This window comes from Pipistrellus kuhlii, unplaced genomic scaffold (genome assembly GCF_014108245.1).
Source record: "Pipistrellus kuhlii isolate mPipKuh1 unplaced genomic scaffold, mPipKuh1.p scaffold_m20_p_12, whole genome shotgun sequence".
NCBI classification, from domain to species: Eukaryota; Metazoa; Chordata; class Mammalia; order Chiroptera; family Vespertilionidae; genus Pipistrellus; species Pipistrellus kuhlii.
Window position 1 is genome coordinate 16,030,955 of NW_023425427.1, and position 16,088 is coordinate 16,047,042.

Here is a 16,088-nt window from a genome sequence, read left to right on the forward strand (position 1 = left end):
TTTGCAAAACATTGAGAAAGGACATGGCTGAAGCACAGAATGTGGCTGGGAATGAGGCAGACTGATAGGCAGAGGGGCCAGGACACAGACAGCCCTCATGCCAAGTTAAGGAATTTGGACTTATTGGACAAGCACAAGGGAACCACTGGAGGTTTTTAGTCTGAGGAGTGAGATGATCAAAGCTGGGGTCAAGGATGTAGTCTGACTTGGAAGCTGATCTTTACTTGTATGTGGAATCTAAAAAACAAAATAAGCTGAAAACCGGTTTGGCTCAGTGGATAGATTGTCGGCCTGTAGACTGAAGGGTCCCGGGTTCGATTCCGGTCAAGGGCATGTACCTTGGTTACGGGCATATCCCCAGTAGGGGGTGTGCAAGATGCAGCTGATCAATGACTCTCTCTCATCGATGTTTCTAACTCTCTCTCTCTCTCTCTCCCTTTCTCTCTGTACAAAATCAATAAAATATATTTTAAAAATAAAAAAATAAATGAAAACCAAATAAGTGAACAAACAAACTCATAGATACAGAGAACAAACTGATGGTTCCCAGGTGAAAAAGGGGTTTGAGGACTGGGTGAAAAAGATTAAAGTGTTAATAAGTACAAATTGGCAGTTACAAAATAGTTATGGGGATATAGAATACAGCATAGGGAATACAGTCACTATTGTAATAACTATGTATAGTGTCAGTGGTACTAGACTTATGGAGGGGACCACTTTGTAAGTTATAAATCTAACCACTCTACAGTACACCTGAAACTAATATAATGTTGTCAACTGCAATATTATTAAAAATTAGAAAAGAATGTGTGGATGTGGACAGGGAAATAAATGGAAGGTTAACATCATGATGAAGCCAGAATCTGAAAATAGCAGGTTTTGGTTTCCAACATTCACATACTAGTACCAAAGAAGAGCCGGTGAAGGGCCTGTGGGTGTCTGACAAGGAACTGAAGCTGGAGGGGCAGAGGACCACTGTGGCCTGCAGCATAAAAGAAACAGGCTGGTCCTAACCGGTTTGGCTCAGTGGATAGAGTGTCGGCCTGCAGCCTCAAGGGTCCCAGGTTTGATTCTGGTCAGGGGCATGTACCTTGGCGGTGGGTACATACCGGTGGGCGGTGTGCAGGAGGCAGCTGGTCGATGTTTCTCTCTCATTGATGTTTCTAACTCTCATCCCTCTCCCTTCCTCTCTGTAAAAAAATCGATAAAATATATTAAAAAAAAAAAAAAAAAAAAAAAAAGACTGGCTCAGCTCCAGACAGGAGTGGTCCTGCGGGCCTGGTCTCTCCCAGTGGTGTGTTTAATTCCATCTTTTCCTCCTTTTCAGGTTATAACCTTCCATTCTAATTGGAAATGAATTATTTACACTTATGAACATGCTGGATGCCTGCCTGACTTATTTATGTTTCACTTCCTTACATCTGAATAGGAATTCACACAGATCAGGGCAGATACAATTTTGATACAAATGCCCCTCCCCAACTGTTGCCTGATTAATCATTCCAGATCACTGCGCGGCCTTGCCATTATCCTGTGGAGTCCAATATCTATCTCTGCGCACCAATGACATGCCAGGTGCCCATGTCTTACAGCCGAGATTGGCACTATCAGACCCTGCCACCCGACCTTGATAATCTTTTTTTTATTTTCTTCTAGTATTCTTTCGACCTTGATAATCTTATCTCCAGTGCCATAACTTTCTCCAGGAGTCCAAATTCCACCCGTTCACCCCGCAAGACCCAGTTCCAAAACCTCCTATCCTAGGACGCCCCTCTATTGAGAGGAAGGGCCCCTCATGCTTCTGAATTTCCAGCGTCTTTTGTTTTTATATCCTTTACTGCACTCCAAGCTCCCCCAGGAGAGCTTGAGGATGGACAGTGGCACACAGTAGATACCTCAGCGGAGTGTTTGTTGAAGTTGGGTAGCATGGTCTTCCACACCCCAGCGCCAGCAGCCCAGACAACATGTTGGAGGCAATATCCACAAAGCGCTCTTGGGGGAGGTGGGCAAGGAAAGTGCATCCCCTGAGTAACCCCTTCACTCCAGGGGGGTTGCCTATTGGCTACCTCCGAGCAAAGTGCATGCACTTCACATCTTGGATGAGCCTCACCAAGGGTCTCTCTCCAAACGGACCTCTCAGGTTTCCTTCCACCCCTCACACCTGCTGCGTGCGTCCTTTCACAAGTTATAACCAGACCACTATTTCCCTTGCAGTAACTCTTACAAGCTCCGGGGGAGTTGCATGCAAGGCAGGCTTGACTTTTCAGACAGGGATTTGGGCCTCCGGGACCCGTGACTCGCCCAAGGTCACTCCCACTGGGTGTCAGGACTATTACCTAACCTCGGCCTCTAAGATGCCGGTGAAGCAGATAGAGCCAACACTGCAAGGCTTCTTTTTCTTTTTAAATATATTTTATTGATTTTTTACAGAGAGGAAAGAGAGAGGGAGAGTTAGAAACATCGATGAGAGAGAAAACATTGATCAGCTGCCTCCTGCACACCCCCTACTGGGAATGTGCCTGCAAGCAAGGTACATGCCCTTGACCGGAATCGAACTTGGGACCATTGAGTCCGCAGTCCGACGAAACCGGTTTCGGCAACACTGCAAGCTTTCTGAGATCAAAAGGGAACGGGTTAAAAGTGACTTATAAGCCCTAACCTAAAGCAAGTGTTCTGTAAACTGTGGTATCGGTAGCTGGGTGAAGAGGCCATTCCATGGGTTTATGAACCAAGACTAGAAAGTGGGGGGACCAGGTGGGGCACTTTCCCCCGCGCCCGCTTGCCAATCTCAACAATCCGCTCCCACTGCACGCTATGGGGAGCGTTGGCTGTTTGTGGCCCGGCAAGGCCACCGTACGGCGCCCAGGGTGCGGCGCTCGGGCTGAAGAAATCCCAAGGCCTCCGGACCGGACCAGGGTGATGAGTGACCCGCTACCTGCCCCGCGGCGGCGAGCGTACTCCTTTCGGAGAAGGTCGGCGTCACCTGACTCTCGCTATTTTAAAGGAGGGGCGTGGCCGCAGCGGAGGCCTCCCCCTCACGTGACCCCGACTCGCAAGGCGCAGGCGCGGCCCATCGGGGTCGGTCAAGGTCTGCGCCTGCGCGGGCTCGCTCGCTCGCCGATCCGGCGGCCGGCGGCTACCGGGCGTGGGGCCGGCGCCCGCGGCGATGGGTGAGTGCCAGCAGCCGCGGCGAGGGGAGCACGGGGTGACTCTGGGCCTGTGGGTGGAGGGTGTGGGAGCACGGAGGAGGGGTGAGGGGGCGCCCTGTCCGGGCCCTCTGCGCGCTCGCATTGCATTCTCCCTCAGCCCCCGGGTCCCCCGGCGCGTGTTCGGTTCTGCGCGCTCGAGGTTCGCGACCCGGGCCCCGCAGCGAGCGTTCCCCGCGGACGAGACTGCGGGTGGTGTTTTTGTGGCGCGCCCCGCGCGGGGAGGTGCCCGGAGCGGGGAGGGGCCGGGAGGGGCCGCGCTCTGCCCGCGCCCCGGGAGGAGGAGGGCCCCGCCCCGGGGTCCGAGATCGCGGGACCCGGACTCTGCGGGCCGTCGGAGACGGAAGGCAGGGGGGCATTCCTGTCCAGCCCTCGCCCCCTCCCCCGCCCTTCCTCCCCTCCTCACAGATGGGCCCCACGGACTCCTGGAAAGAGGTGAGTCCAGTCACACAGACAATGCTTACTCTGCGACAGACACCATGTTGCTTCGGGCGGTGCGAAACCCAATGTGCAAACAAGGTTTTTGGGGGCGGGGGGACGGGGGCGTTCATTTTAAATCTCTGTGCTCAGTGTTTGGTATGAAGCTCAGCTGGATGGCGCATGCCAGTGCCTCAGCTATAGTTAACCCTTAGCCCCTTAGCAGCTAGCGATCCACAGCTGGTCTTACAAACACCTGTTTCTCAACCTGCGAGCGGGGAGGCCCTGGCTGATTGGGTAGCGACCTGGCCACATTGAGCCTCCTCTGCTCTCGCTGTGAAAGGATTCCATGAGCCGAAACCGGTTTGGCTCAGTGGATAGAGCGTCGGCCTGCGGATTGCGGGGTCCCAGGTTTGATTCCGGTCAAGGGCATGTACCTTGGTTGCGGGCACATCCCCGGTGGGGGATGTTCAGGAGGCGGCTGCTCGATGTTTCTCTCTCATCATTGATGTTTCTAACTTTCTGTCCCTCTCCCTTTCTCTCTGTAAAAAAAAAAAAAAAAAATCAATAAAATATATTTAGAAAAGAAAAGAAAGGATTCCATGAGATTAAGAGGGGCTAGGACTGGTCCGGCTCCCTAGTGGTTCAGAGCACAGGTTAGGCATTTGGGAGTCACCCCTAGTGCATCTCGGGGACGAATCAAAGCTCTGACCTCTAGGAGAATTGGACTTGTCTGGTCTCTTCTTTGGTAGGTTAAAGTAAGCTCAGAGAAGTGGATTTTTTTTTAAGTTATAAGGCGTTGCTTTATATTTGTAGTAGCAAGATAATGTTATAACTAGGTCTAGAACCCAGGCTGATCTTGTACTGAATGCAGAGTCAGATCCGCGGACGGGAGCTCCCATCCTTTGAGAATTACAATCGCCTTCTCCACGGTTTTGCACAAAGACCTTTGTGCCTGGATCACCTCTGGGTCTTGTTTATCTAAAAATGGGCTGTAAATTTAAGCGGGAGTATAGACTTTACACTGTTTTCTTATGCAACAAGATTTTGACACTTGCGGTTGCTTGAAAGTCAACTTCATTAACTTCACTTCCTAATGGTGAGATAGTTTGTGTTTTAGGGGAGTGTGTGACTATGATAAATAAATTTTGCAAAGAAATTTAACCATGTTCATGGTATAGATAAACATAAAAATTCCAAACTTCATTTCTCCAGAATACTGTGCACACTGTCCTTCTGTTGCTATGTTGAGACCCTGTTTACACCATCCTGGTGTGTAGGATGAAACTAAAGGGAAAGCTTTCAATCTATGAAGTCTGGGTTTCATTCCATTCCTTTTTCCCGTGTCTGGGCCTGTAGGTATTGTTTTAAGGTGAAATAGTTTAGTAGAGTGCTTAATAAATGACTCACTAACTTCTGTTGGCCAATATTTTCTGCTTAAATAACAGTCCTGCTATTACTAAGAGTCGTTACAAACTGGATGAAATAACTTTAATTTGCGGAATTTTAGAAAGTAATGCTAGTACCATTTCAGTAAGAATTAAAAATGAGCATGAACAAAATATTGTACAGATACACAAATAACTTGGTCTGTGTCATCAAGGAACATAATACTGTTAAATAGTTCGTAAGTAGCAACTTTAGAATTTAAAATATGTTGTGTTCAGAATGTACAAGTGAAGTTATTTTCATTCATAAATTGTTACAATATATTGTGTAACTATATGTACACTAGAGGTTGTAAATTTAAGCAAGTGGGAGACTCAATCCCTCAGCCCAGCCTGCACCCTCTCACAGTCTGGGACCCCTCCCAGGCTGTCCACCTACTGGCTTAGGCCCATCTCTCTCGCAGTCCAGGTCCCCTTGCTCTCTCACCGCCCTGTCTGCAGCGGAGGTGGGAGAGGCTCTTGCCACTGTGCTCGCCAGTAATGAGCCTGGCTTCTGGCTGAATGGCACTCTTTCTGTGGGAGTGCACTGACCACCAGGAGGCAGCTCCTGCTTTGAATGTCTGCCCCCGGGTGGTCAGTGCACTTCATAACAACCGGTTGTTCTGTTGGTCATTCTGCCATTCAGTCTATTTGCATTTTAGGGTATCAGAATATTTTTGTTGATTATAATGTTTAGTTCTGAAACTGGAGAAAAAGCATTACGTAGATGTAAAGCATTAATTTGCTAAGTTTTAGTATAGTACTATTCAATAATAAGAATTTTTAAACTCATGTCAGCTGAAACAGTAAGAAGTAAGGATATTGAAGATTAATAGTCAACAATGACCAAACTCTAAACTCAGCATACTTCTTCTCTAGCATCTATAATTTTTTAAAAAACCCAAAACGTCATTGGCTTCTTTATTGGTTAAGAACACTAAATGCAACAGGCAGAAGGTCTGTTTAAAAACAAATTAAAAGGCTGTGGTTTTGTTTTTTGGTTTTGTTTATTTTCAATTCTCTTGACAGATATATACATACCCACAAAATAGTGTGTGAAGGGAAACTCATACATAAAAAGTTGTATCCTGAATTAAGGGAAATAGCTATTGAAACAGGAATTAACAAAGTCAGCAACAGATTAATATTTAAAAGCTGAGTCTTCAAATACTGTACAGCACAATGCTATTCTATATAAAGTACTAAGAACTGCTGGATATGAAGGAGGAAGTCTATAGATTTTAGTAAAAATGCTTTTCCAGGAAAAAAATCAAAACAAGCCGGGACTGGTTTGGCTCAGTGGATAGAGCATCGGCCTGCGGACTGAAAGGTCCCGGGTTCAATTCTGGGGGCAAGGGCATGTACCTGGTTGCGGGCACATCCCCAGTAGGGGGTGTGCAACAGGCAGCTGATCGATGATTCTCTCTCATCGATGTTTCAACTCTCTATCCCTCTCTCTTTCTCTCTGTGAATAAATCAATAAAATATATTTTTTTAAAAATCAAAACAATACAATCACCTTTGTGCACTGCTGGTGGGAATGCAGACTGGTGCAACCACTGTGGAGAACAGTATGGAGTTTCCTCAAAAAACTGAAAATGGAACTCCCATTTGACGCAGTAATCCCACTTCTAGGAATATATCCCAAGAAACTAGAAACACCAATCAGAAAGGATATAAGCACCCCTATATTCATAGCAGCACAATTTACAATAGCTAGGATTTGGAAACAGCCTAGGTGCCCATCAGCAGGTGATTGGATAAAAAAACTATGGTACATCTACACAATGGAATACTATGCTGCCATAAAAAGAAGGAATTCTTATCATTTGCAGCAACCTGGATGGAATTGGAGAACATAAATATGCTGAGTGAAATAAGCCAGTCAATGAAAGAAAAACACCACATAATCTCATTTATGGATAATAAAGAACATTATAAACTGATGAACAAAAAGATAGATACAGAGACAGTAAAGAAACAAACAGACTGTCAAATTACAGCGGGGAGGAGAGGGAGATCTGGGGGAGATAAGAGATCTACCGAAGGACTTGTATGCATGCATATAAGCATAACCAGTGGACGCAAAACTCTGGGGAGAAGGCATGTATGGGAGTGCAGCTGGGAGGGGGGGGGGGAGATTGGTAAGGTATGTACACATATAATAATACCTTAATAAAAAAAAATGAGAAAAAAAATTAAAAGAGGTCAATTGGGGAAGAAAAAAAAAACACACAATCAGATCAAGGAGGGTATCAGAATGTCAACATCTCATATTTGTTATAGAAAATTCTTTTTATCCAGAATGGACTAAAATTTCAGGCCAGGATGGACACTGAACATTTCTTACTCTATCCATATAAAGTTCTCTGTTTCTTTCCCCCTCACCCTGTAATTCAGCATGAGCCAGTAAAAGGATGGCTGCTTCTGGAATTGGCTATTCTGGTGGTGGTGTTTGTTGGGATGAGAATGTCATAGAACCTGGGTACTTTATGCTCGGATGACATGACTGGCATTCCACTGTGCAAAAAGCTCAGCGAACCTGGCTTCCCACTTTTGCTTCTTCCATTGATGAAGGTCAGCTGGAGGAGGGTGTATTTGTCACTGAACCTTTGAGACTGGAGGACAGTTTCCAAATATCAGATTCCATTCCTGCAGGATCTTTCCTGTGGGCCATGAGAAAGATGTTCTTCTCCTGAACATAAAGAATATGACATGATGCACAAAACCAAAACAGGCTTGGACTCTGAAAAAGAGTGCATATACAGTCATCCCAAATCAAAGCCACTATGGAGATGGTACAGATTGTGAGCCGACCATCAAACCACAATTCTCCACAGGATATCTTTTTTTTTTTTTTTTTAAATATATTTTATTGATTTTGTACAGAGAGGAAGGGAGAGGGATAGAGAGTTAGAAACATCGATGGGAGAGAGTCATCGACCAGCTGCCTCTTGCACACCCCCTACTGGGGATGTGCCCGCAACCAAGGTACATGCCCTTGACCGGAATCGAACCCGGGTCCCTTCAGTCCCCAAGCCGACGCTCTATCCATTGAGCCAAACCGGTTTCGGCTCCACAGGATATCTTAAAAAGTAATAAAAGTTTTACTGAAAGGAAAATGCATAGCCTTAAAATTAGGAAACAAAGAAAAATAAGCATCTAATTAAAAAAAGAGAGACTAAAATAAAGGTAGACAAAGCAAAAGAAAAGTGATAATAAAAAGGGAAATTATAAATTGGAAAATTGGAAAATTCAAATGCTGACTTCTTTGTCAAGATAAAAAGAATGTAAACTAGATAAATTGGCTAGCCTGCTAGCCCTGGCTGGTGTTGCTCAGTTAGTTGGAGTTTCGTCCTGTACACTGACAGACAGCAGGTTCAATTCCTGGTTAGGGCACATGCCCGGATTGGGAGCTCAATCACACAACCCTGGCAGGAGGCAGCTGCAGACAGCAACTGATCAGTGTTCACTCACATCAGTGTTAAAAATCTCTCCCTTCTCCTTAAAAATCAATATTAAAATATTTTTTAAAATAATAGACTATCTTGCTCAAGAAAAAAGGGAATATGAGTACACAAGATTAGAAGTATTTTTTTTAGCCCTAACCGGTTTGGCTCAGTGGATAGAGCGACGGCCTGCGAACTGAAAGGTCCCAGGTTCAATTCTGGTCAAGGGCATGTACCTCAGTTGCGGGCATATCCCCAGTGGGAGTTATGCAGGAGGCAGCTGATGGATGTTTCTAACTCTGTCATCTCTCTCCCTTCCTCTTTGTAAAAAATCAAATTATATGTGTGTATATATATATATATATATATATATATATATATATATATATATAGTATTTTAAAAAATAGAAAGTGCTTTATGAGACTATAAATAAACCAGGATTTTTTTTTAAAGGAAACCCAGTTATCAAAATGACTTCAGAGAAGAGAACCTAACATCCATTAACAATGGAAAAAATTGAAAATGCTACCAAAAAGCTACCATTCCTCAAAACACCAGGCCCAGATGGTGTCACAGGTAAATTTGTTTTGTTTTTATTTAAGTACAATTGGTATACAATGTTATATTAGCTTCAAGTGTATAATATTCAACATTTTTATATACCTTACAGTGTGACTGCCTCACTAAGTCTGGTGTCATGTCACCATGCAAAATTATCACAATATTATTGACTATATTCTCCTCCTAAAGGTGAATACTTTTTTTTTTAAATATATTTTATTGATTTTTTTACAGAGAGGAAGGGAGAGAGATAGAGAGCTAGAAACATCAATGAGAGAGAAACATCGACCAGCTGCCTCTTGCACACCTCCCACCGGGGATGTGCCCGCAACCAATGTACATGCCCTTGACCGGAATCGAACCTGGGACCCTTCAGTCCGCAGACCGACGCTCTACCACTGAGCCAAACCGGTTTTGGTTAAAGGTGAATACTTTTAACTTAGAAGGAAAATACAATATAATCTTGATAAGATTTAAATTGTTCACTATCATAAGGAATGAAAAATTTCTTTTTACAAAGCCAATGAAACATTGACACCTGAACTTGACATAATAGCCTATGAGGTAGGTAACATGCTGATTTTATATTGAGGAAATAGCCATAGAAATGTTGAGTAACTTGCTGAAGGTCACACGGTAGCTATGTGGTGGAGCCAGGATTTGAGCCCAAGCAATTAGCTGTAACTCTTACAAGTTACATGGGTTCTGCCTCCAATATTTACGTGATCATCCCAGTTGCTTCTTACAGAGTTCAAGATAGATTCTTGATTTAGTGTTTGTGGGAAGGAGTGAAAATGGTTGAACTTTAGTAAAACAGGAATAATATATTTCCTTCTAATATTTGAACTAAGAGCCCTATTCTCAGTTGATCATTAGTACTAGAAAGATGGAATCCATTTTTTAAACATGGTTTTTATTGATTTTTAGAGAGAGAGGAAAGGAGAGTGATAGAGAGAAATGCTCTATCCACTGAGCCAAACCGGTTTCGGCATAAACAACATTTTCATGAAAAATAACTTGTTCAAAAAAATTTAAGAAGAGTGTGATTTACAGTTTTGCAAGTTTCTTTTAATGTCTGGCTTAAAAGCTAGGTCGGGTCTCATATCTGCTTCTGCATTCAGTCTGTTGTACTAGTAAGTTGTTTTAGTTGAAGTATATGCAGAAAATCCAGCATATTGTATGTAGTTGGAACAAGGAGAACCTCCAGGAATCCTCGGAAACACTTGGAGAACTGCTAACCTACGAGGGGAAATGTAATAGTGGCCAGAAATTGGAGGAAGGTTTCGGGGGGAAAAAAAGCCATGTGTTTAACACTGTTTTTAAAGGTTTATCTATTGTCCATTTTATTATTTGTAGGTTAAAAAAAATCCTTCATGAAGAAGACAGATCTTAAGCCACATGATGGATTCAGAAGCGCATAAAGAGAGGTCGCCAATCATAACATCTTCAAAACAAGATATATCACCTCATATTACAGATGCTTGTGAAAGGAAACATTATTTGTGTGGCTGCTGTGCAGCTTTCAGCAACGTAGCGATCACATTTCCCATTCAGAAGGTCCTCTTTCGGCAACAGCTGTATGGCATCAAAACCAGGGATGCAGTGCTTCAGTTGAGGAGGGATGGATTTCGAAACTTGTACCGCGGAATTCTTCCCCCATTAGTGCAGAAGACAACTACACTGGCGCTTATGTTCGGACTGTATGAGGATTTATCTTGCCTTCTCCGTAAGCATATCCGCACCCCAGACTTTGTAACCCGTAGCATGGCAGCCATACTCGCAGGGACAACAGAAGCAATTTTCACTCCATTGGAAAGAGTTCAGGCACTGCTTCAAGACCACAAGCATCATGACAAATTTACAAACACTTACCAGGCTTTCAAGGCACTGAAATGCCATGGGATCGGAGAGTATTACCGAGGCTTGATACCGGTTCTTTTCCGTAATGGGTTCAGCAACGTCCTGTTCTTTGGCCTCCGAGGCCCCATCAAGGAGCACCTGCCCACCGCAACGACGTACAGCACTCACCTGGTCAATGATTTTATCTGTGGAGGCCTGCTGGGCGCCATGCTGGGAATCCTGTTTTTTCCAGTTAACGTTGTAAAAACTCGCATGCAGTCTCAGATTGGTGGGGAATTTCAGTCTTTTCCCCAGGTTTTCAAAATAATCTGGTTAGAACGAGACAGGAAACTGACAAATCTCTTCAGAGGTGCCCATCTGAATTACCACCGGTCTCTCCTCTCTTGGGGCATAATCAATGCAACTTATGAATTCCTGTTAAAAATTACATGAGAGAAATAATTAAGTGCCATGTACCTACTGACTAGACTTTTAAAGAAGAATGTAGTTTGGCCTTGTTCCTAATTGGCCAATATAAGTTGGTGTCGAAAGTTCAGGGCACAATGAATTATGGCAAAGCTGTTTTCCTTAAGCACCAACAAATTCAGAATAAAAGGTTTGAGTAGAAAATTTTAAGGTTTTTTTTTGTTTTGTTTTTTAAAATATGTTTTTATTGATTTCAGAGAGAGGAAGGGAATGAGAAACATTAATGATGAGTAAGAGTCATGGATTGGCTGCCTCCCGCATATCCACTACTGGGGAGCCCGCAACCTAGGTTTGGGCTCTGGCTTGGAAGCGATGCTCCAACACTACACCACAATGGCCAGGCTGCTTTGTTTTGTTCCAGTTACCTGAGAATTCTGGGCTAATTGCTTGGTTAATAGTTGTCTATCTGATGGATGGTTTTTGATGAGGAAACTAATAGCCAAGATAGTCTTTTGCCCCAAATCTCTAAACCCTTATTAAAACATAGTGGCCATGACCAGCAGAGAAAAGGCTCTTCGGTCTCCTTGGATTCTCAGGCTTGCTTTTATTACTCCATTTCTTGCATCTCTCCTCTTAGGAGGAGTTGCAAAGTGTAGTCTGCTAAACTTAAGCATATACACAAGGAGCAGGACAAGGAAGAAAGCTTAATAAGTGTAAGCTTTTCATGATAAATTGCTTGTATTGGTTTTGAAACAGCACCTGTTAGGATAATCATTATTCACACTGCTTCTATTTAGACATGGTAGACTCCAGCAGCTAATGAAAGCTCCATTTGCTTTCTAGATTTTAAAGCTTTCTGCTTAATTCTAAATGTGACCTTAAAGCTGTCCAAAATATCCCCATGTTACTTTCACTTATTCCATTGCCAAAATGTGGGGAGACTTAAATTTTGTCATAGGCATTTCATCTTATTAAGTTTCATATTAATTATGTAAAGATCAAACTCTCTTTATCTCAATTTCTTTGAGTTATTGTTGCCAACTTAGCAAACAGCTTTGGGTTCCCCCCTCCCCCCCTTTGAGTACTAGTTTGTCTTATTCAAATATTCTGTTCTCTTGAAACTCCTTTTAGAAAACACTTCCATAAAACTTTATTTTGAAAGTCTATTTAATAGAATCCCAGGTTTTTATTTCTGGTTTCTCAATGTTTTGTCTGAGGGAGGGGGCACCTCAGGATAGCTTTCACCTCACAGTGTTAGCTGTCTTTTTTTAATTTTAATTTAGTTTTGGAAATAAAGGCTTGCATTAGGATTTTTACATTTTGGGAACCCAATTTTACCATTTTTAAAAAATATATATTTTTTATTGATTTTTTACAGAGAGGAAGAGAAAGGGATAGAGAGTTAGAAACATCGATGATAGAGAATCATCGATCAACTGCCTCTTGTACCCCCCCTACTGGGCATGTGCCCGCAACCAAGATACACGCCCTTGACTGGAATTGAACCTGGGACCCTTCAGTCCGCAGACCGACGTTCTATCCTCTGAGCCAAACCGGTTTTGGCCAATTTTATCATTTTATCATTAAAACAATTTGAGAGGATCAGATCTAAATAAAGACATTTGAAAGGTTAATTTTAAATTTCTAGTCTTTGGTAATAGCTGGATAGATTAGTCATCTCTTATCTAACAAAAACGTATTTGTCAAAGGAATCAGATTTTAAAATATATTTTCCCGATAAATCAGTCAAAATGATTCATACAACAGTTGAATGATTAGTAAAACCTGAAACACTAGAAAGGTGGTTTATTTTATTTTTTTTTAAACCTACATCTATAAATATGTAGTTAAGATTGCTTTCCAGCATCTGGCATGGCAGAGTAGTTAGGATTCTTACTACCAGTTTTTCATCAGACTGGGTAATTGCATATGAAAATGTGCACGTAATGACCAAAATAAAATCAGGGTCTCAATTGGTAGCTTACTCAGTTTCTGGGCAGATAGTCCAAAACAGATGTTTACCTCTACATGCAGTATGGCTGGTCAAATAAAATGAACGTTCTTCCAACCAAAAGGATTAGGAAGCATAATCAAGCATTTGTTAGGCAATAATCAAGCTCAGGAGATTTACACAGCTCTGCTTGACAGTGTTGTGCTAAAAATGGCAGTTTACTTTAATATATTTTATTGATTTTTTTTTTTTTATAGAGAGGAAGAGAGGGAAAGAGAAACATCGATGAGGACATCGATCAGCTGCCTCCTACACACCCTCCCCTCCCCCCCTCCCCACTGGGGATGTGCCCGTAACCAAGGTACATGCCCTTGACCGGAATCGAACCCGGGACCTTTCAGTCCGCAGGCCAACGCTTTATCCACTGAGCCAAACCGGTTTTGGCAATGGCAGTTTACTTTAGCAACCAAGGTGCAAATGTCAGGATTTTAGAAAACTGTCACCAAATAAATGTGAGTAGCATCCTTGGTTGCTATGAAAGCGTCAAGAGTGAGGACTGGAAGCAGTTCTTTCAGAAATGAAGACATTGGCACTGTGGTGCCTGACCCTCATCTGTGTAAGCCCTGAGCACTGCCTGTCCAGGTACTCGGCCTGTGGCAGGGGTGTTGGCCTGGGGTCATGCTCTGGCCCTGGGAGAGGACTCCATGGGCCTTTGGTTCCACAAGGCTTGCTTTTGTCTATACACTCCATGCAGGTGGTAGAAATCTTAAGTTCTAAAGCACTTTGTAAAATACAAGTGAAGTGAGAATATAAAGGAGATGCTTTGGTTTCTGCTGTCTCAAATATGTGGTATTTACAAACAATAAATATTTTTAATGGTTTTAACTCATACTTTTGGATTTCTTTGTCACCTTTTACAGCTTTTGAAGACCAAACTGCTACATTACCAGGGATGGTTCTTTGTTGTCCTATAGACTTATTAAATTTGACAAAAAGTTTAACAGAACTTGTAACCAACAGCTTTGTCTGAACTTGAAAATAAGTCAAATTTATGCTAACAAGTAAGATTCTACCTACTGTTTTTACCTTCAGTGTGATTAGTACAGTAATTCTGAAAAGGCAAATATGATTGATTAACTATTTGAAAAGCTTTAAAAGTGGCCCTTTCTGTTACATATATGTGACACAGACTGCTCATGAGCACAGGGCACTTCTGGTCTTGCCTCCTATATTCATGTCTGATGTTATGGATTCCATGTTTAACATACGTAGAGTGGTATGAGCCCTCAGGACTGCACCACAGACTAAACACAACCTCTATGTGATGGGAAGTTCGTGTGTCTGTTTCATTTGTGTTGGAGATAAAATTGATGTTGTTTGTCTCAATAGTCAATATTCATCTTATAGTTACATAATCACCTATATATTGTGAACTGTGTGGTAAAACAGAATTGTGTACATATAATCATTCTTTGGAGACCTGAAATTCCCTAGCTCAATTACAGTGGTAATACTCAGAAGGCTGTGCGAACGTGTGAGCGAATAATGGGTGGCAGACAGGACTTGTGAAATGGGATCCGGAGGGCTTCCTGGTGAGCCAATCATGTTGACCAGCACTGGTGCAGTGTGGATGAAGTACGGAGCATGAGGGGCATGCGGTCAAAATGAAGGCGAGATAGGTCATGTTTGAAAAAGACTTGATTTCTTCCAAGTGAAAATAATTCTCTTGTTTTCTCATGCATATAAATGCATATCAAAGACTTGAACACCTATTCTTACATTTGAGACTTTTTAATGCTGTTCTCCCCCCCCCTCCCCCTTAATATTATATATTTGCCTAAATGGCTCCCAAATTATGGGGCAATCTCTTCAGTACGTGTTTCCGTTTTTAAAGTTTCATTAAAGTGGTTAAGCACACAAAGCTGTTTTTGTTTGAATTTTGTGACTGTGAGTTTAAATGAAACCGTTAAATGTTTCAGAGTCAACATGCTTCTTTTGGTAATTCTTTGTGGAATAAAGTTTTCTTTTCTTACGTCCATTTGGTCTTTTGTAGTTGGGTTAGCTACTAGCACGTTTCCTTTCTGTGTGTGGTAAATTGAAATTAATCTATTAGTGTTTCGTTGATAATACATTTAGCCACGCTATTTTGGTTATTAGCAACTTCCCCTGGGGAACAAGAGGAGTTCCAAACAACTTCATTTTCCAGAGAGCTGAACTGCAAAGTATTTTGATCTTTAAAGCTTTTCTCAAGTGAAATTTTTTTTCTACTGAGTGTAAAACTGTCTTGATATATTCAGTTGGCCAGTAATTTCTGTTGTAATCATATACCTTTGGGTCATGCTTACCCAGGCTAGATGGTCTAAATCAGCGGTTCTCAACCTGTGGGTCGCGACCCCTTTGGGGGTCGAACAACCCTTTCACAGGGGTTGCCTAAGACATCCTGCCTATCAGATATTTACGTTATGATTCATAACAATAGAAAAGTTAGTTATGAAGTAAGCAACGGAAATAATTTTATTGAGGGGGGGGGGGGGGCTGTCACCAAAACATGAGGGAAGTGTATTAAAGGGTCGTGGCATTAGGAAGGTTGAGAACCACTGGTCTAGATGTTTGTGCATTTTAGGATTTTTCTATCTGCTTGAAACTTCATAGCTGCTCCTTTGTTTTCGAGTGAAGCCATATTAGCACACTGTTGGTTTACACGTAAAATTGTAAGGAGCTCCCTGTGTTGGGAGAGAGGTGTAGCTTGAGGACAACTAAGGGAGCAGTTGCTGCTGTAAAGTGTTCCTGAAACTCCAGTTTAGGGTAGAA

General features: G+C 42.7%; 1 protein-coding gene across 4 annotated transcripts; it reads left to right on the forward strand.

Annotated features, from left to right (window-relative positions):
- Window positions 1-2,971: 2,971 nt before the first annotated feature.
- On the forward strand, window positions 2,972-12,492 carry SLC25A51 (solute carrier family 25 member 51). Of its 4 annotated transcripts, none has more exons than XM_036433328.2 (3): window positions 2,982-3,170; window positions 8,954-9,076; window positions 10,418-12,492. In XM_036433328.2, exon 3 carries the CDS (start codon window positions 10,460-10,462, stop codon window positions 11,351-11,353), a length of 894 nt encoding a protein of 297 aa, XP_036289221.1. In that variant the 5' UTR covers window positions 2,982-3,170; window positions 8,954-9,076; window positions 10,418-10,459; the 3' UTR covers window positions 11,354-12,492. The 4 variants fall into 4 exon arrangements, with proteins under 4 accessions (XP_036289223.1, XP_036289221.1, XP_045435948.1 ...); XM_045579992.1 differs by lacking the exon at window positions 2,982-3,170 and adding an exon at window positions 3,623-3,641; XM_036433329.2 differs by lacking the exon at window positions 2,982-3,170 and adding an exon at window positions 4,361-4,381.
- The last annotated feature ends 3,596 nt before the right edge of the window (window positions 12,493-16,088 follow it).